General features: G+C 28.1%; 1 protein-coding gene across 3 annotated transcripts in view; it reads right to left on the bottom strand.

Annotated features, from left to right (window-relative positions):
* Nucleotides 1-22,354, bottom strand: part of osy (oskyddad) — a 156,118-nt gene that overhangs the window by 40,339 nt on the left and 93,425 nt on the right. For all 3 annotated transcript variants that reach the window (XM_065498748.1, XM_065498749.1, XM_065498750.1), the window contains exons 3-4: nucleotides 4,989-5,148; nucleotides 44-306 (exon numbers count right to left, since the gene is read on the bottom strand). In XM_065498748.1, the coding sequence (XP_065354820.1) occupies nucleotides 44-306; nucleotides 4,989-5,148 (423 nt within the window). The remainder of the gene's footprint in view (nucleotides 1-43; nucleotides 307-4,988; nucleotides 5,149-22,354) is intronic.

Raw genomic sequence — 22,354 nt, 5'->3', positions numbered from 1 at the left:
ATTAAAATAATTGTATAGAAAAGTGAGAAGAACATAGACTTACCTTTGACGCAACACCGGATCAACACCCACCGTGGGCTCGTCCAAAATTAACAATTCCGGCTCATGCAGCAACGCCACTGCCAAACTCATGCGACGCTGTTGGCCACCACTTAATTTTTTAACGAATTTCGAACCATTTGGCATATTTAAAAGCTTCAACAAAAACTCAGTTCTGTCTTCAATGTCGCTGCGGGACATGCCAGCAATTAAACCAAAGTAGATTAATGTTTCCCTCATAGTAAATTCACCATATAAAGCCACCTCCTACAAAACAAAAAAAAAAACGAACCAAATATTTATTATTTTTTAAAAAAATAAAGCAGCAAACACACATCTACCCACTGAAAAAATATGAAGGGAAATCAAATAAAAAAAAACATTATAATAAAACTGAAAGACTACATCATAAAATTTAAATTTATTTTCTGTTTTATTCAGTTTTTTTTTTTGGATTTTTTGGCCATTTCTTTCTCTTTACAATGAATGAAGGAACCATAAATTATATTTAAAATGCAACTCCATTAGTGGTAGATGAATGTACAAAAGAACTTGTACAACAAAAAGATGAAAACATGTATTAAATACATGTTGGGAATTTTTTCATATTTTCTTTGCAGGAGTCTTTGTGTCTGTCTGTTTTTTTTATTATTATTATTGAAATCATTATATAAAAGAGCTCATTAGCTTTGATAAAAGGTCTGTCAGAACTGTAATGATGGCGGTCAAATGTGGGAGACTAAGTATGCAAAATTTAGTTTCATTTTCTTTAGTTTTTCAATCATATATCATAATATAAATCGCTTTTTAAGGCAAATTATATCTGATAACTATAACACGGATTTCTAATTTATTTTAAACTCAATATTTAGCAATAAAATATCCATAAATTTATGTAGAAAAATCTCTCTCATACCAAGATTTAGCACGGGGCTAATTGGTGTTATTAATGAGCTATTTACTTTTGTGTATGTATATATGTATATTGGTGGAAGATTTCCAAATAATTAGCAATTAATTAATAATACTAACTATTTTATAATCTATTTTCAATTTAGTTTAATTATTATTGACCACTTAAATTATCAATGTCGCATTTCGTGTTAAATGCATCTTTGCATTATCATTTTTGAATTAATTAATATTTTTTTACTGCTATTATTTAATTGTCAATATAACGGAATTTATTTGTTGTATTTTTTCCTCACATAATAGCTGTACTCTTAACAAATTAGTATTCTATGCACGGCTATGCCGAATATTAAATACCCTTTTTAAAATAGAACTCTTGCTTGTTTTGAATTCATAGTCGCATGAGCTAATTCCGCAATACACGATTAGTGTTTATAAACCGGTTAACCGAAAAACCGGTTTTTCTTCGAAATCTCGTTTTTTTGCGAACCGGTTAATTTAAAATCTTGATTTTCGGTTAACCGATTTATCCGGTTTTTAACACTCGTTTAACCGGTTTTTAAAATTTGGGACTAAAATTAATAAATCTCATGTTTTTGTGCATTTTTAATATTCATTGTATACACATTATTGGTCTGATTTGAAACCTAAACTGCTGATTTACAATACAAACCTCTTCAGATTAATATCAATATTCAGAATAAATTGCACATAACGAAACTATTAAAAATTAAAATTAAATTCCGAATAATTCTATAAGCTTAGGCTAAATCTCATTAAAAACAAACGTTAAATTGAATTCGATGTAGACACCTTCTTTCAATAATTTGACTTCATTAGTGTGTTTTGTTCTTAAAATTTAAATTTATTAATCATTTCGTTAGCTTTTCAGAAATATTACAGGAGAGACAAAAAACGTTCTAAAATCCATGTTTTGAAATATTTTTGAAATCCGATAATGGAGTTTTATTAATTATTAATTATGATTTATTATTTTTTTAGTATGATTTATAATGACAAATAATCACAGCTAAGAAGAAGTACGTTTGCATCTTATAGGTCCCTTTTAGGGACTTGTAACATTTTCTTTTTCATATCAGAAAGTCGAGGTGATAATAAATTTTAAAATTACACTGTGCAACAAGAAAATCTTTCCCGAATTAGACCAACAGGAAATGAAAGTAGATAATAAGTATACCAAAACCCCAAAGGGTTTTTAAAAGTTTGCTCGTGTTTTAAAGTTATTCGCCTTTAAATTTCAGCTTTTTTGAGTAAAAATTTTTCATATATATTTTATGAATAATCTATTGAAGTAAATCAATATTTATGTATATAAAGTAATTTTAGTTGAATGTTCTAGTACTAATATACTTAAAATTCATTAATTTTAACACTTTTTGCAGATTTATTTTTTTATTTTTATAGTTTTTGGTACTTAGATACGCAATTACCAATTTTTGGAGAATTGCTGAATATTGCTGTAAAAGTATTGAGTAGTGGGTATCGTGTATCGAGTATTTGCCATATTGTTTGAGTACTCAATACTCAATACTTTTAGACTTGTATTTTTACAATTTAATTTATTTAAATTTAACGGTTATGTTGCAAAAAATGCATCTCTACTATAAATACAACTCAAATCAATATTAGAAATGCAACTCTTAGCGTAAACAATTTTCAAATCAGAATAAAATATTATTAAAAAAACTGGAATAATAGTTAAAAAGTTCAAAATATTTATTGATAATCTAGTAAACCTAAAATGTTTATAAAAAGGAGAAATATATATCGCTTTTAAATTTAAAAAAAATCCGTTAAAAGTATCGAATAGTATTGAGTACCCAAACGAAAAGTTTTGAGTAGTATTGAGTAATCAAAAGTAGTAGAATGTTACTATTGCTGAATAAAGTATTAAGATGTTTTAATTTTTCGAAATCAAAAAGAGGTTTTTGGCGGGTTGTTGGGTAAAAATAGGTCTGACAGCTATCAGAGATCTGTTAATGCAATGATGAATGCTTTTTCTAAAATAGGCATTAATATGTCGCTCAAAATTCATTACCTACATCATCATCTAGACTATTTCTGTCAGCAACTAGCGACCGAATCAGATGAACAAGGTGAACAGTACCACCAAATTGCAATGCCATTTGAAATGAGGTAATTAATTAATATTTTCCCAATACATTTTAACACAAATTTTGCAGATATCGAGAAAAAAGTCTCCCGGTGCTGTATTAGCGGAAATTTGTTGGTGGAGCAAGAACTTGCATTACGATGATGAAGGAGAAGAAAACAGATGAAGTGAACTACAAAATTTGTCTACTTCAAATTCTGGTTCCACCAGAGCAGAAAAGACCTCGAACTATATAATGTAGTTCATTTTTATATAAACTATTGGGGTATTCACACGGTCTACTATTTGATCATAATGTCCTAATATATTATGATAGTTTAATCAAAATGTTGTTGTGTTTCAAACAAAAAATTTCTAAACTAATAAGACTATTTGAACTATGTTTATTGTTTTGTCATAAAATATTACTTTTTTTTGTTTAAAACACAACAACAACTATTATAATATATTAGGACATTATGACAATATGACTAATAGCAGACCGTGTGAATACCCCATTTGTAAAAAAAATACAAATTAAATTTTAAAAATTAAATATATATGAAAAATGTTTACTCAAAAAAGCTGAACTTTAAAGGCGCATAACTTTAAAATACGAGCTAACTTTTTAAAACCCTTTGGGGGTTTTGGTCTACTGATGTTCTACTATCACTTCCCGTTGGTCTCATTCGGAAAAGATTTAATGACCCGAAATTTGATGCACAGTGTTATCAAATTTACATTTTTTGGTTGAAATAATTATAACAAGTGTTATATATTTAGTAACATATTTATACTGAACTCCATTTGACTGAGATAATAATTTTGAAATTTTTACAAAATAACCTTTAACTTATGAGGTGGTGGTAAATTTTACACCCTCTCTTCATTTTTTTTAATGTTTGCTAAATAAAGTGCCTGCATTTTAGTTTCAAATAACATTTTGCTTTCTTTTTTTAATTTTTTTTTTTTAAATTAAAATTGTTGTATCTTATTGTTAAAAAGCAAATATTAACGAAAAAATGTTTTTTAATGTAAATTTTTTTGCAAAAATTATAAGGTGTAAAATTTACACCACATCTGTGACTATATCAAAAATTTTCACATAGTTAAAGGATAAAATGGACTTGGCACTTTATTTATAGTTTATTTAGTTTTAGTTATTTAATATTAACCATTCCTGACTACTATAAACTACAAATTTTAAAGCTGTATATACTTTACTGGACATTTTATGTTTTGTACACATATATGACGGTTAACCCGTTTAACCGGTTTTTTCGATGTCGCTTAACCGAAAAACCGGGTTTTTAAAAAAGGACAATTTTCGGTTAACCGACAAACCGGTTTTTTATAAAAGTCAGTTTTTTATAAACACTACACACGATGTCAGTCAGCATGTCAAGCTAATCATATAAATATTGAATTTTCTTAATAATTTAATGGATTTCAGGGCCTGTCATTTGTATATAAGTTTCATTCTTAATAAGAATCTATAGTAAATACAAATCCCATTTATCATGGATGTAGGACAATAAAATAATTACAATTTCATTGTAGAGTGCTTTCAGTTCACTGCAGTTGTATAGAAATTTCAAAACAATTACATTATCGTTATATTTATATTATTATTATTTTTCCATTACCAAAAGGTAAATAATTAAATATTTCATGATTATGTGGTTTTATAGATTGTCATTATTGAATTAAATGTCGTTAGTTGTAAATTCTCCATAAAACTGATTGAAACAATAATGATGAATTTTATGCTACAAACTCTGGCATTTACATTGACAGCTTAATTGTGTGGTAAACTAACGAAAAGGTTTGCATGATAATTGGAAATTTATTTACAATTACACAAGCTACAAGTTGGTTTTGGTATTTCAAGAGCATTTATTGTTTAGAATTGTAAAGCACTTACCTGTGGCATATAACCAATTCTAGGTCCAGGCACTCCTGAACCCCTAGAGCCTGGCCGACCACCCAATACCCAGATTTCACCAGAATTCAAACGTCTTCTGCCCACAATGCAGGATAATAATGTGGTTTTGCCACAGCCAGATGCACCCAAGAGACCATAACTGCAAATGAAAACAGAAAAAAATTAAAATCAAATTAATTACTTATTCATAAACATAAATAAAATTATGTTGTATTAAAATAAAATTTATTTACTAAATAATTATTGTATTTTCTTGAAAATATTTCGACAACAGATTAATTAATATTTGTGGTTCGTTTTGGTCTACAATACATGTGTGTTTGGCTGTGTTTGAGTAATTTAATTTTCAACAAAAATATTATGAAATTCTTGGAAGTTGTTAAAGTATTATTTTCAATTAGTATTTATATTTAAATTTCTGTAGGTCATTTATTATTATTATTATTTCTGCCATAAGATTTATTTAATTAAAATTTTTAGTTGGAAATAATTTCAGCAAATTAAAATAGACAATACAAAATGTATAACAAACTAAAATTGTATTAGTTTAAAGGATACTAGTTTATATTACACATATGTATGTTCATAGTATGTATGTAAAAATGCAGACATATGTACATGATATAATAAATAATATTAATTTAGTTTTGATATGTTAGTCATTATTATGGCTGCTTGAATATAGTATAGTACAAATAGAATGTTTTTATTTACGAGTATATCTACCAAATAAACAATGTTTTTTTTTTATTAGTTCATCATCAATATGAATTTGTTGTTTTTAACAAGAATTTAGAGAAAATAATATTTTCTCTCATATGTTGATCTGTGTGAGTTATTTTGCCAAACAAAAACATTTTTATTTAGAAAAAGTTTTTTTTCTCTAGTTAATCCTTTGAGGGCCGTTATTGCCTATATGCACTATTAAGGTTTTTTTACAACATGCACTAAGGCCTCGTATGTCCTTTATAAAATGTTCACCATTTACAGATTGATAGAAATAACGCACTAATATAAGTTCTCCTAATGCCGGACAATGACACAGAAGTTGCCCCAGTCTCCTACTCTCTTTTGCATCGTTGCAGTTTCTGCAAAAATCGTCGCACCTAAAAGAAATTGAATTTTGCATCCTGAATTATACATTTGTTTTGTTACATTGTTCATGTTACACTCGTTTAGGGAAGCTGTAGACATTGCTGCCATTGTTTTCAGTAGTTTTGGTTTTGTTGTTGATTTGACGTTTGTTTTTAAAGCAAATAACGCTTTTCATACCAAACACCAGTAGTAGGCACTCATAGCCACCAAGGGCCGAACTCCAACGAACTCTATTCAGACACACAACACAACGATCAGCTGCGAAACTTGTTAAATGTTTGAATCATTAAGCCACAACATAAACAACAACAAGATATAGTTAGTTATGGGGCATCTTCTGTTTGTGCCGACCACTGCTCTACACTACTAAAGTGCGGAGGGTATTTTGCATTTGTTTTTAATATTTTCTTGTTTATTTTTAGTTTTTTTTTATATTCGGTTTAACCTCAGAACAGCCATAGTGCCACTGGGTTGCACATAAGCTGGATGGATACTCTTAACAACAACATCAGCAACCAAAACATAAAAAAATAAATATAGAAAAAAAGTTAGTTTTACTTTGTCGGTGGCTCACATTCCTAGCATATGATATAATACAGCAAAAACTCAATTAGAATTTAGTTCATAACTGATGGTAGGGATGCTTTCGAGTTTCTGGTCATCGGTACTAAAGTTGGTCAAAACCATAAGACGAATTGATTCGCAATGATTTAGAACAATTGTTCATTTAGTTCTAAAAGAGACTGAAACTCACTCTCTTTTTAACCCGTACTTCAGCAAAATCAAAGCGAAGAGTTGTAAGTGATAGAGGATATAGTAAATGTGATGCAAAATATTTTGAACTAGTTCCATTGTGATCTATAGAATACATGTGATCATTTATCTATTTTCTCCAAGACCCGTGGTATGGTTATACAAATTGTTAATTTAAACATGTTAGAATTCTACAGATAGAAAACAGATTCGTAGTAGCAACCGAATTTGTTCCCAATCGCATGATTTGGCTACACACATAGAATTTTTGGGTTATATCAATAGAAAGTCAGTTGATAAGGAAGAATTTCGGTAGTAGCAAATTTTGTTAACCCTTCTAAAATGTTGTACCCACAACTGTAAAATTCGTTTCGTAAGTCAGAATCATTCGAATGGCTACAAATTCGGTTAATAGCACGAATCTGTTTTCTCTGCTATGACGTTTCTGAAATATCCTCTATCTTAACCTTCATCTCAACTCTACATATAAATAACGTGACACGGCAGGAAAATCCAGACTACTTTTGAATTATCTGGTTATATACTAAATTAATGCTTCAGAAAATGTGAACATATTTATGAAAATCACTTATTAAGTTTTTATTTTTTTAAATTTATAAAAACGTTTCATTTCGTGTGGTTTCCCACACAAGGGTGAGATGATTTTCAATACTAAACTGCTTAGGAGAATTACAAATATTTTGTATGAAAATGGCTTATGTAACAATCGTAGTTTGGACGTAAGCGTGATTTAAACACACATTAGGCATCAGAATACTGATATTTCTGGTGGTGTTATAAAAATGACTTTTAAATTGAATAATCTACCAAATTCCTTTTATGTAAACATTTCTACTGACTCTCACATATGACTACACTATCCCTATTTTGGAATTACCATTTCAGAATGCAGTACAAACCTTTTACTATTAAAAGCTTCATGTTTTTGTACATTTAATTCTTCTTTTCAAATATGGAATTTTCAAAACTACTTACTTTGAGCTGTATGTAGTTGGCTTTTAAAAACTAAAATACTTGGGAGTAGTACTGCAAAATGTATAAATGTTTTGTATTAAAAAAAAAAGTTCATACAAATATTTGCAAATAGCAGGGGCCAAACAATCTTTTATACATACATAGACAGACAATGTCTATGCAGGGAATTTTCAAAAGTTTCATATTGTGTTGGCAATTTGTTCGTTGTTGTTTTTATACACAGAACTGGCAACTATTTTAATAGAATACAATACACTTGTACATTATTGCTTGATGTGGCCTAAAATGTCAATGATGATGCCATTGTTGTTGTTGTGGATTAGAAAAACCAAGGGAAGAAAAAAAGTTCAAATACCTGCTTTATAACAATCTTACACAAGGAACAAAATCATAATTTTACCACAATGTTGTTTGCAAAACAACAAATACAAATTTTTTTTACCATAAATGCTTAAAAGGGGATTTTTGTTAAACATGTAATGAGCAGATATTTTAAATGAACAAAAGAACACACTTTTTACGACATGTTGTAAGTTAAGGCTCTTTGATTTTTGTTCCTGTGTATGTATTTTTTTTACCTCAAATGTGCGTTTTGCTATTTTAATTAACTTTTGTGGCCACTTGCTTTTACTTTCTCTCTCTCTATCTCTCTTACTTCCTGTTTAGACTTTAAGTTCCTTTTCTAAAGGGAAAATTTTACCATATAAAATATTTTTGAGGGATGTGTGTGTGTGTTTATGTAAGACGACTTAGAGAGCACTTGTTGTTTACAAACAATATTTCATTCATTTATTCACTCACTCACATATTTATGTGAGAGTTTTTGTGTGTAAATATGTGTCTATGTTTACAATTGTGGTTTATTTAAACAAAATTTCTGTTAACTTGTGGCATTCCATTTGCTATACTTGTGATATTTTTCTTTGCCAAAGCATTATGGTTTGTTTAACAAATTAAACCCCAAAATACAAAGAAACAAAAGAGAAAAACATTCGCAATGAAATATGCACACACAAAAGATGTTGTGTTTGGCAACATATTATTTTTTTTCAAATTTGTAATGATTCTAGAACAATTATTTTAAATTATGCATTCTTACTTATAATGATTTGATAAAATATGATCTAATTTTATCAAAAATAAATATGATTATTTTCAAATATTTCTGATGTTCATAAAACAAAAAATTAAAAAACAAATATTTTTGAACGAAATTTGGAAAATTTTTGTTTAAAAATTTGTTTATTTTTAAGGTCTTTGAAAAAATAAAATTGGCGGGGAAGTCATTTCAAAGAGTTACTGAAAATTTAAATTTCAAACAAAATGTGAAAGAGAAACTTAACAAAAATACTGGAATTTATCAACGAAATGTAAATGTGTATTTAAGAAAATAAATTTACCATTTTCCTTAAAAAAAAATTTTATGAAAAATATTATTTTTTTCCAAAAAAAATATTTTGGCCAAAAAAATGTTTGAAAAAAAAATAATATATTTTTGTCTTAAATTGTAGTACTAATTTATAATATTTATATTAAGAAAAAGAATTTGAATTTTTTATTTTTATTAAAAAAATATAGATTTTTTAAGATTTTTAAAAGCAAAATTGGTGGGGAAGTCATTTCAGAGAATTTATTTAAAATGGAAATTTCATATAAAATATAAAGAGGAACCTTAACAAAATTACCTGTATAAAAGATAGAAAGAAAAGTTTTCCAATTTCCTCAAACAATTTTTTAATAAATAATTTAAAAAAAATATTTTATAAAAAATTTTTTCAAAATCATTTTTTTTGTCTTAAATTGTAGTACTAATTTATAATATTTTATTACGAAAAAGAATTTGATTTTTTTTATATGAATTTTATATTTAAAATAAAAAAATACAGATTTTTAAAATTTAAAAAAACCAAAATTGGCGGGGAAGTCATTTCAGAGAATTTATTTAAAATGAAAATTTACAAAATATTAAAAGGAACTAAACAAAACTACCTGTATAAAGGTTAGAAATAAACAATAGGAACAATTATGGTTGTGCTACTATTATTAATAAGGTATTGAATTATGGTTAAGTCACTGAAATCCCAATTCCACTCATATATACATATATTCAGCCCAATCATGAATAAAAAGTTTTTTTCCCTTTTCCCATTTTTAACAATGAATTTGAATAGGAAAATGTGCTGAATATATAATATTACTTATGGAAATATGAGAACCATAATATAATTTGCCAGCAACAATAAAATCATAAGTCATAACATGATAATATACGATTATGGTATCTACAGCCATGTTTTGTCTTTGCGTGTGTGAGTTTGAGTGGAATTAGGAGTTAATTTAGCCATCGGGTAAAGACTGTGTTACCAGAAGCATAACACAAAATTGAAGATCGACTTGATAATTATGATCAAAGTTTATATGTATAATACTAAGACCCCTTTCACACTAGGCAATTTAGTTGCGCAAGTCTCTTGTGTTTGTAGATGCCAGAGGAAATGTCGGGTTAAGGAGAAGAAAATTTTGCATGCTGTTTTGTTGTTGGGCAAGAGACTTGCGCAACTAAATTGCCTAGTGTGAAAGGGGACAAAAACTTCTTCAACGTTTACTTTATAACTCGCAATATTATTTTCTGAATTGTATTTAATTCATCCTGTTTGAAACGTTTTCCCTTCTTTAGTATTTATAAACTCTCAATTCTCGAAATTTTATTTAAAAATGGATTTAAATAATAATTTTTTATTTATTGTTTGATATAATGTGAGCTGACATGTGTTTTGCATATACTAAGTATGGATGTGAGTAAGTGTTTTGCATGGGTGAGTGTTTCCAAATAAACATATGTGTGAATTTATGTTTGTATGTATGGTTTGTGGATTGTATTCGTATGATGATAAGATTTAAATAGTTTTTGTATTTCTATGTGTTTTTCATTTTTTTAGAATATTTATTTATATGAAATTTATGCTTCGTTAATATCTGCATTTAAATGATAGCTTTTTTCTTAAAATACCCTACTTTACCAGCATCTATTACGTATTAAATAGTTCTAATTAAAATAAAGAAATTCAGATTGATGGTGACTTGGCAGCAGCTACATTTTGTAATAGCAAATAGCTTGTAAGAAATTTTGAACTAGGTTTCTGAGATGATTTGTTTCAAATAAAAGAAATGCATAATTGAAATATAAGTTATAATTGGTAGCATATTGTTCATCAAATATTTAGTGTAAGTCATCAATTACTGGAAAGAATTTCAGATTTTCTGTTTTCTCCAGTTATTGATTTCAATTAGTTTTGCAATGATGTAGACAAAATGAAGTTGGGAGCTAAAAACGTGTGTAAAGAACTCACAATTCATGACAAACTAATATATTCATTTTTTAAAATTACACTGTTTTTTTATTTTTGTGCATTACAAATAATCACCAGTCATACATATTTTATGCTCTATGACAAAATTTTATGAATTTAAAAGGATATTATTAAAACATAAAAAACAAAGCTTTATTTATGGATTATTATATTTATAAATTTTGTATTGTTGCTTTTGCAATATGAATTAATATTTAAAATCTTTAATGGTGCTTAAGTTGGAATAAAATCTCCCAAAAAAATATGTATTTTCTAAATTATTATAATTATGACATTAAATCTTCTTAAATGCAAATACTTTTGCCACTCAGGTACATGTCCTTGCATTTACTTGCTTTTGCTACGATATGAATTTGTAAGCAACACAAAGTGAACAACAAAGTTTTTTTTGACAAAAAGTTTTTAGGATTTTTTTACGGTTTTGGCATAGAAATTTTAGCTAAAAGTTTTGCAAAAATCTTACAACAATTTACAAGTAGTTGTTGTGTTGCAACAACTGATTAAACAAAAACAGTCAACTGTTTTGCACGTACTTTGGTGATGTATTTCTTGTTGGGGGGGAAGGTTTTGAATTTGGCGTTGTTCTATTTATCAAGGGAAATAATTGTTGAAGTATGTAAAATTATTGAAGATTTGAAGTTGAGGAATTATTAAGTTGCGTATAAAACTAGAAGATTGAAAACAGGTATTTTTTCAAACAACATAGTTTTCAAAATAATGTTGGTGAATGGTGTTTACGAAGAAAATATTTAGTTGGGAATGATTTTTTTTAAATTTTCTTGACAAAATGTTTTTTTGGAACGTAAAAATTTGGAAGAATAAATTGTTGATGGAAGAATGTGTTTTAAAGAAATAGTTGCTGGAAATCATTTTGTGTGAAAATAACTTTTTGATGTCACTAATAGTTTTTACTAAACTTAAATTGTATTATGATTTTAGCTAAAAGGACTACGCAACTAAACTTGGGCTTCTGTAGTAAGAATACCTCTTTCTTTATTATCATATTTCAACACAACAAAACTTCCACCACTTATTACATTTAACAAAATGTAAAACCAAGTTTTACAACGGCAAACAACTTGTAAACTAACAGAAAAAACGTAAAACTAAAAACAAAACGAATCACTGCTGCTTTACATCACTTTTTGTAAATAAAACTTGAAAAATCTGCAGGATTTTGCTGGTAACAAAACAATGGGATGTTGCGGCACACTCACTCTAAGCTTCGTTACATCTACCAATTTTGCTATAATTTTTGTTTCCGCTTTGTTTTTTCCAGAGACAAAAGAAACAAAAGTTGGGGAGAAAAAAAACAAACGAATGCAAACAACAAAATCCATAATTAAAAATAAGTTGGTTTTTGCACGACTACAACAAGTTGAGTCAAGTCAGTAAATACATAGAAAAGTACAAGAAAAAAAGATGGCAAAAAGTGTGTACAATAACAAGAAGCCTTAGGACAGCTAGATTTCCTGCTACAATTCTGTTCGCTACAATAATTTTTTTTCTGTTGTTTTGGCTCTTACTTGTAGTGGGTGTTTGGCTAAATATAGCTGAGCGTGCATTTACAGCTCCTTACTACAACTCTTAGTTGTTATTCCAACAACGAATTGAAATTGCGGCAGTAATTACGTTGCAATAACTTCCTGTTTTAAAGGCTGCAGTATGTGTTTGTGTGAGTAGTTTAAGGATTCGTTGATTGTTTTCACACATACACTAGCATAAACTGGCAAACACTTTTTGTCCTTCCTCTCTCTCTCTCTATTTTTACTTTCCTTTCCACTCTTTAGTTAACTTGTTACTTTCATACAATGGTCAACTGATTGGTAGTGAATTTCTACTAATTAACGCTTAAATTGAATTGTATTTGGCCACCTGCAGAGCTTTCATTCTCAGTCATGTTTGTCGTTTACTGATTTCTATTCCTTTTCCCGCCTCTATATATTTTTTGTATAAAAAGAAATTGAAAATTTTTTATGCCAACAACTGTAAAAGATTTTCCCTTGAAAATGTGTTGTTTCTTTCTCTCATTTCCTATTGTATGTTTGCCTGACACAATAATAGAAAATGAAATTAATTGAACTGTTTTGCTTGATTGCTTAATTTGAATGGAATTAAATGAAGAAAAAAAGAATTATAGATAATTAGGCAATTGCTGAAAGAATACGAATGCGAGAGCTGCCAAGAATGGAAAATGTTTAAGGAATTTAACAATAATTGTAATGATGGCTGTATTTCTATGAGATGAGTTGGGGGGAAATTAAATAATTTTTATTGTTTAGCAGTTTGTTAAGGCATTCCATGAAAGGTAGGAAATTGTAAAAAATTTTTGCTCTGCTTTATTTATAACTTTGGAGTCTTTAGTGACCCCCACCGCAATTTTTAATGTCCTTTTTATAGGACTTTTTTGATTTTCTCGAAAAAAAAGGTTCAAATTGACCCATAAAGAAAGGAGCTAGAGGGTTAAGATCTTCCACAAAAGTGATCCTCATAAAATACCACAATATAACTCTGACAATAAGAATTCTCTCAGACATTAACTTGGAATTTTTTTTTCATTTAGCCATTCGACCAAAAAATTAAAATTTTACCCACTTCTAAAAAAATTCAGACCAGCTGGACTATAAGGTTATTTAGCGAAAATTATCTACTCAACATGCTCTTTCAGAATTATAATCTCGCTATTCTATTTTCCAATCAAAAAGTCTTAATTTGTTGGACAGTGGTTTTTGCAATTAAAATATTTTTCATTAGAATACAAACTAAAAAATATTAACCAGAAAAGCATTCAATTTATTACACAAATATTAATGAATATAATTACAACTATTAATAACAATTTATAAAAATTAATATTATCTTCGTTAACTAAAAATCTCAGCTTATTACTGTTCACTTCAATGGCGTACACACCAAACAAATGACATTAATAATAATTACGACAAGTCGTTCAATTTAATAATTTTGTATAAAGGCAATAATAATGGTAATGATGCTGTTGAATCTCAACTAAATACTAAGCAACGAATAGCCGCAAAATTTGCTGTAATAAAAATTCCTAAGAGACAAAATGTTTAGATTCTTATCAAAATTAGGCAGAAATAAGTATTTTTTTCGTTTTAATATGCTGTTTGTGTTGCTTTTTATAGTCCAGTCTTTGGGTGAAAATATTTGTTTATCTAAAGGAAGATTCATTTAATAGCGGAAATTAAACCGTTTATGTTTAATGATTAACCAATAATTAATTTCAAATCTTAAGCCAGCCATTTAGTACTTTAATTTTGCTACAAATTATGCTTTAATGTTTATATTTATTTTATTTTTCTTAAGTTTACTTTAATTTCTCATTGTTTTGTGTTTAAATGATTTTGTTTTATATTATTTTTTTGTTATTTTGTTGTCTTTTTTATTACTATAAGGAGTTTAAGGATGAAGAGAGAGAGAAAGCCAGTCTATGCTTTCAAATTTAATTATGCTTAAACAAATAGCAAGCAAATGGTTAGGAGGAAGTCTTCATTTTACCAGTATAAAGTCATTTAGACGTGCCAGCCAACAGCTAGTCAACCAACCAATAAGCCATGCAAATGTCAGTGTGTGTCAGCCAGCTAGTCAGTTAAATATCCATCTATTCATTTACAACAATCAGCCATTTAAAGATCTCTTTTTAAGCGTTTAACACCCAAGGAAAATAGTAAGGATCGATGTGAGATTTTCAAAAATAAATTCGATATGATTTTTGCTTCTGTTTTTTTATCATACTCCATGGGTATTGGCTTACGTGGCCAAACACGGGTTAAGAATCATCATGTAGAGCTAGCGGGTCACCATTTTCATGGCCATATATGTTACGCGCCGTCAAGCGTAAGCATATATCATACTCCCATACCCATGGAGTATGATAAAAAAAAACAGAAGCAAATTACATAAAAAAAAATCAATTTCAAACAAATGAATCGATGGCTAGGTGGAATGTCATATAGGGTACATTCTTCCCTCCCTACTGTTTACACAGACACCTACGACAGACTGGATACCCTACAATTTAAATCTGTCCCTAACATTACTTTTATTCGATATAAACAAACATAATTCGTAAAGGGTCTTATAGGGATGAAAAAAAAGGGATGTGTATAACCATTTGTTTATAGAATAAAAAATTGTATATAAAAATTTGTGTATAACAGTTTTTATTATAGAAAATTTTGTGTATAACAGTTATTTCTATACAAAAATTAATATATAACAGTTTCTTGTATAAAAAATGTGTGTAACGTTTTTTTTCGATAGAAAAGTATTTGTATTACCATTTTTTTCTATAGAAATATTTGTGTATAACAGTTTTTTATATAGAAAAAAGATTTGTAAATCAGTTTTTGTGTGTAGCAGATTTTATTATATAGAAAATATGTGTATAAAAGTTTTTTCAAATAGATAATATAGCAAAAATACAGTTGCTTTAAAACAGTTTTTTGCATAGAATAATTTGTATCTGAAATTATGTTTTACACATATTTTTCTATAGAATAATTTGTGTTTAACAGTTTTTTATAACGAAACATTTGTGTATAACAGTTTTATTATAGAAAATTTTGTGTATAATAGTTTTTACAATGGAAATCTTGTGTATAACTGTAGTTTCTATAGAAAATTTTGTTTATGAATTAATAATGATACCTTTAAGTATGCCAGAAATAAAAATATAAAATGTTTTTGATGTTGGCTTCATAACTTTGTTCTATTAAACAGAGTTTGTTTATTTTCAATCACAACATGTTTAAGACAATGATTAACATTTTAAGAGAAAATCGGTTATAAGTGATATCAAAAATATTATTTTATAACATCTGACTTTAAAAATAAAAATCCATCTAAAACAGTTATTATTGAACGTAAAAATAAAAGTTCACATGAAACTAGGGTTCCTAATTTCCCGGACTTTTTTCTTTCCCGGGAGGAAATTTTTCGAATAAATTGACTTATAATTTTTACAGTATTATAAAAAAACATTTGGCTGTACAATGTTGGTCCAGCCTTTATGAGGGTTTCTCATTTAATAGTGGCATTTGATCGGTATTGTCAAAGTCGTAGTTTTAGTCAGTATAAAATCAATAAATTCTTTGTTTAATTAAAAAACTTAAATCTATAAAACAAATCTGTCTTTAAATAAACAAATTTGATCAACTATTATTGTTATTATTTTCTCTAAATATGAATAATATTCATTGAATATCCCTAAAAGTTATAATGTTAGGCATCTTAACAATTCCTTTAAGAGCATAAACTTTAAATTTGATTCATTATTAATAACCGAATTTTTCTGCAGTGGCTTGAGTTGGTTGAAAAAAATTCGGGTTTTTCAACCGCAATACTTCTTTGCCAACTGACTATCTGTTGCTAGAACCGAAAAAATCTATGGATATAATAGAATAACTAAATAAATAACAAATTTGGCCATAGAAACGAATCTGAATATTTTAACTTTTAGAAGAAAACTTATGAAGAAATTCCCGAAATTTCCCGACAAACATTTCCCGAAAATTAACAAAAAAATATTCCAGGGAAAATTTTCGCGCGTAAGAACACTAAATGAAACTCTAAAAAAAGGAGTTTGAAATAACCGTCATAAAAAAACTCATTTAAGGAGTTTTATTTTTTGCGTCATAAAATAAAAGTCATTTGAAGAGTTTTATTTTTACAGTCAGAATATAAAACTCATTTTATGTAAATTGACACCTAAAGCTTGCCGCTGGTCAGATCATTACAATTTTTAAAACACCTTGCATTGCAATTGAATAAATTGTCATTAAGATATAATCAAGTGGGATTTTCATTTGATATTGTTTTATTCATATAATCAAATTTTTGTTGTTTTTTTTAAACAAATAAATTACTACAAACATTATATCAGATAGACTCAAGGAAAGATACTGTAAAAAAGTAGAAAATAAACGAAAAGAGTTCTATTTTCTGACGGGAAAAATAAAACTCCTGAAATGACTTTTATTTTATAACGGAAAAAATAAAACTCCTGAGTTTTTTTTTTTTTTGACAGAAAAATATAACTCCTCAAATATCTTTTTTTTATTACGGCTTTTTAAAACTCTTGTTTTAAGATTTTCATGAGAACTTTTATTTTTACGTTGAAAATAACTGTTAACTGTGGAGTTGTGATCATTTTTTTAATATCACCATAAATTCTGAAATAGCATGTGAATACGAATCTATTGGTATATAACAGTATAGGTCTCAGTTGGCTCTAACATAGAGAGTTTTTTCTTTAATTAAGTTATTTAAAAAAAAAAAACCATTACCATTTCTTAACCATCTTATTATAAGTAAGTAATTTTTCCATGAGCGTAAAAAAAATCTAGCTAGTAAAACCCAACCAAGCAACAAAAATAAAGTGATGGTGTTTAATGAAAAAATAAAAAGCAAAATTTGTTTAAAGGGCCCTTAGCTGTTCTTTAAACTGAATTCGTTTCATTTTCTTTTTGCTCTTCTTCTTGTCTAGCATACAATAGTCAATCTTAATAACAGCAACAACGCCAACACATTACTGGGCCACTGCCACCAACATCATTACTTTTAGATCTACCACTTCAGCCAAGAAACCAAGCACGCTGTCAGCTTGCTTCTCTATTCATTTGTGCTCTATAGTTTTTTTTACTCATAATATTGTATGCTTATGACAGCCTTTTATTTGTACAACAAGTCGCAGCAAGACAAAAAACAAGACCAAACAACAAAAGAAGAAAAAAAAAAAGGATAATGAAAATGTATAGACTACTGCTACACTATAGACAACTCAAAAGAGATTGTCGACAAAATGGATTTAAGAGGTTTTTTTCCTTTTTGCACACAAACAAACAAGCACACACACACATATTTACACTCTTGCATGCATACGTGAATTCATACATACATAGATACACACGCTTAAATTAAGAGGGAATTTGTTATTTAACAGATGATGTGATAAAATAGACTATTAAACAAGTATAAACTTAACTTAAGCAGCATGCAGGAGGAGAGCAGAGGAAATGAAACTGAAAATAAGTCACTTACAGTTGTATTCAAAAAAAGAAGTTGTTTCTGTGTAACAACCATGCATTCGTCTGTCCCTCTGTCCGTTCATTCGCCTATTTGTCTGTCTGTCTGTCGTCTGTCTTTCTGTTTGGTTTGTTTGTTTTTATTTTTTGCTGTCCTGTTCATTCTATTCAAATGTGCGCTTAATGCATGAGTAAAAGTTTTACAACTGAAACAAATTATGTCCTCTACAGTTGTGTCCGAATATAACAGCAACAGCAACAGCAACAACGACAGCAAAAAACATAGAAAATAAAAGTTGTTTTAGTCGTTGCTGGTTCGTTTGTTTGGTTTGCTTGTCAATGTTTTATTCAACATTTTGTGGTTCATTCATTTAACATGTTTATTTTTTTGTTTCACAAAAACTTTAAAGCAAAATTACAAAAAAAACAAAGCGAGATAAAAGAGTAGAAATTCTATGCAAATGCAAAACGAACAAATATTTAAGCTTTTAATATTCATTTACTTGAAAAGCTGCTTATTGTAATTATAGTAAAATTGTTATTTAACTACCAGTTAAAATTATATCTCCTTTGGTTGATACAATTTCCTTTAAATACATACAAACACTTATATGGTGTGTGTTTGTATTCAAGTTCCCTGCAGTTTGTGCATCTAGTTGTACTTTGACGAATGTGTCACTAACTCTATTTGCGAGGAGTTTTTTGGACATATTTAACAATTTACACTCTTTGCGCCATTCTCCAGTAAAATCGCTTGCGTATGGCAACCTCTAGTCCATGGCTTTAGCTGTCCTTTGGTCATACTAATCTCGTATTATGTTTTCAAAATCTTTGTTTTTCTTTTCATTGTTATGCATTTATTATACACATATATCACTAGTGATTTTGATGGCGAAAGGTAATGCAGGCTGTAACCAATGTTCAAAAACTCAACTAGTGATACCCATTATAAGAAAATTTTTAATAAAGCTAAATCCTTTACTACAAATTGACCTTAAGGTATGTTGTATGCTGTAATTTAGAATATAATTTCTGATTTTAAAACTGCAGGGTGCATTTTGGCTCCGAAACATTTACATGTATGCAGTTAATGAACTGTGCAATTAAAGATGTGAGTATTTGGAAAAAAAACAACATCCTGTTGATGACGGCTATAATAACTTCAGTTTTTTTTTCACCAAATGGCGAATCTGCTTATAATAATAACCCTTTGAAGCAAAAGAACAGTTGAATTCTGTAGTGAATAATTTATTTATGTTAAAAGAAAAAATGTTAAAATGTAAAGCTGCATCCACGTCATTGTAATTGCTGATTATGGTTTATCTGCTTAAGAGTAATTTGAGTTACATTAAAGAAATGGCAACCGTGTTGAAGTAAAGAAAAAATGTTTTAATGCAGTCTAATGTAGATTTTCTCGATTTAAAATGAAATAAATATAATAATTTGTTAAAATCACTGAAATCTAATTAAGAACTAGATTATGCACAAAAAATTTTAGTCGAAATGAAAACATGAAAATGCAAATTGACTGTAAAAAGTCTTTTAAATTAAATATCAATTGATAATGAGATTAGTTGATATAAATATATTTGAAATGTAGCCAACATTGGACCATACTTAATCGACAATGAGAATGGCCAAACAGTGACAGTTACTAGTGCTCGATATCATGAGATGATAAGAAAGTTCTTTCTGTCTAAATTACATGATAGTAATGTTGATGAGAAGATGATGGCAAATGCCATAACAATTCACTTATGCATCATACAGCATTTCCTAGTCGTGCACTAAATATCTCGTTTCGGTGATCAGAATTGGCGGCCAAGATCATATGATTAAACACCATTGAAGTTCTTTTAATGGGGTTATTTGAAGACATCGGTTTATGATGACTTCTACAACTACAAATGCACTGAAGAAGGAAATTCAACACTGCATATTTTGAGTTAAATTAAGTCTCGAAAAAACATATTGTTACGAAATTGTACTTGAATTCAAATATAACGATTTTAAGGGCTGATTTAAAAGTAGCGTAATGCATTCTAATAACAGTACTGTAACATATCTGTGGGCATTATTAAATAAAAGCTTTCAGTTGATTTGATGGTAAGTTGGCAACGCTGTATTCGAATTCGAATATTCAGTTAAAGAACATTGTAGAAAGTACACCACAGATGGCGTATGTATTAGTAAGATCTAGAATATTCAAATTTTGACAGTTAAAGAACGATCTAGAGTGCAGATGGCAGTGTTATAAATAGTGGCAGAGGTTGCAGTCGTGAATGAGTTTATCAGAGACGCTTTTCGAATAAACATCAACTGAGTACCTTAAAGTGTGTTGTGTTTTTCAAGTAAATTCGTGTACATTATAAATTGTGTCTGTATTTCTGCGAATTTGCAAACGTGTATAAAAAACATTGAGTGACTATTTAATTCTGTTGTTATACATTTTTTAAATAAATAAAGTGTTGTTACAATTTTCAAAATACTAAACTGCTTTTATTTGCGATCAAAAGTATCCGGTTTATTTAAAGGAAATAGTCCTCAAAATTCTCAACTAAAATTCATTATATACATATAAAATTACTGCCTTAATTGTCTATGAATTTTTAAATTTATTTATTTTACTGTAAGAAAACCCTATCCATAGATTAAGGTATTAAACAAAGTATACCAAGTAGTCCGACTCTCTATTTTTTAAATTATTCTCTCACACATACGGGTTCCGTGTGAATTCAACACCCTTGTGAGAGAATTAAACACATCAAAAGTCTCGAAATTTTAACTATAAAATGTTGAATAAATGTTGAATAAATATATGTTATGTCAAAGAATCGGACTACTTGTTATAATTTGGAAGCAAATATGAAATAATTTTGAAACATTTAATAAAACCTATTTTTTCCAATATGTCTTTAGGAAATGTTTCTCTATAAGATACAAATTAAAACACATTCCAAGCTTAAATTACTGGCAGATAATTTAAAAAAGAAAAAAACATAATTAATTAGGTTTTTCATTTGCTATTAAAAATTGTACTAAAAAAGTTATATTTTCCAAATAATTTCATAAGCTTCAGAGATAAAAGGAAAAGAGTTCAGAGAAAAAAAGGGATCAAGTGACCCCACAAAAAAAGAGCCAAATATTGTTTAGTTCCAACTAAGTTATTAAATTTTAATATTCAACTTATACAAATTGAATACAATTTCATATTGACTAGTAATACATGATTTTATGTAAATTTTACTTATTTTATTATTGAAAATAATTTATTTGTTATTTTCTGTTTTCAGTATTTTTTTTTGTAATAGTAAAACAATATAACGAGCTGTAGATTTTTAGCGTGATTGCATTTAATTATCTGACATTACCATTAAATATAACAAAATTATGGAAAATAAAATCAAAAATTAAATATAAATTTTATTAAAAACCTGAAATAATATTATTATTTATCATCTATTTTAGGTAAAATAATAAACTTGTTGTTTCGTGTATTTAAATATTGGCTATAATTATTTAACCCTTTGAAGGATTAGTGCAGTAACAATGTAAGTAAATAATTTAAAGAGATTAATAAAAAAATTAAACTCTAAATGTTACTTGTATCATGATCATAATTAAATCGTTTATTTAAAATACCAGTCAAGCAATTACTGTTTTACTTGATATTCGGTCTGTGGGCGGAGGGGCGTCTAAAAATCAAATTTTTACATTATACCGCTAATGCCCTATATTTCATAAAAATGTTTGTGTGTTTGTATGTTCCGTATGGACTCAAAAATGGCTGGACCGATTTTGATGATATTATCACGGTGTCTTCAGAAAAGCATTTGGGTAAAAATTTAAAGTCAGATTTAAATTTTCGGTCTGTAATAAACAATTTGGTTTACTCTTGCATATTAGGTGCATGAATATGAAATTTCCATACTGAATTTTTGAATTCATTGGATCCAGCCGAAATGCCACTACATGTATTAACATTGAAGGTTGATTCACCGACTTTGTCCGACACTGTATATTAAAATCGAGATCGATATGCAATATAAAACAGATGTTTTCTAAAGACCAGCAACGCGGA

This window comes from Calliphora vicina, chromosome 1 (assembly GCF_958450345.1).
Source record: "Calliphora vicina chromosome 1, idCalVici1.1, whole genome shotgun sequence".
Classification (NCBI taxonomy): domain Eukaryota; kingdom Metazoa; phylum Arthropoda; class Insecta; order Diptera; family Calliphoridae; genus Calliphora; species Calliphora vicina.
This window is presented reverse-complemented; position numbering and strand designations above follow the sequence as displayed.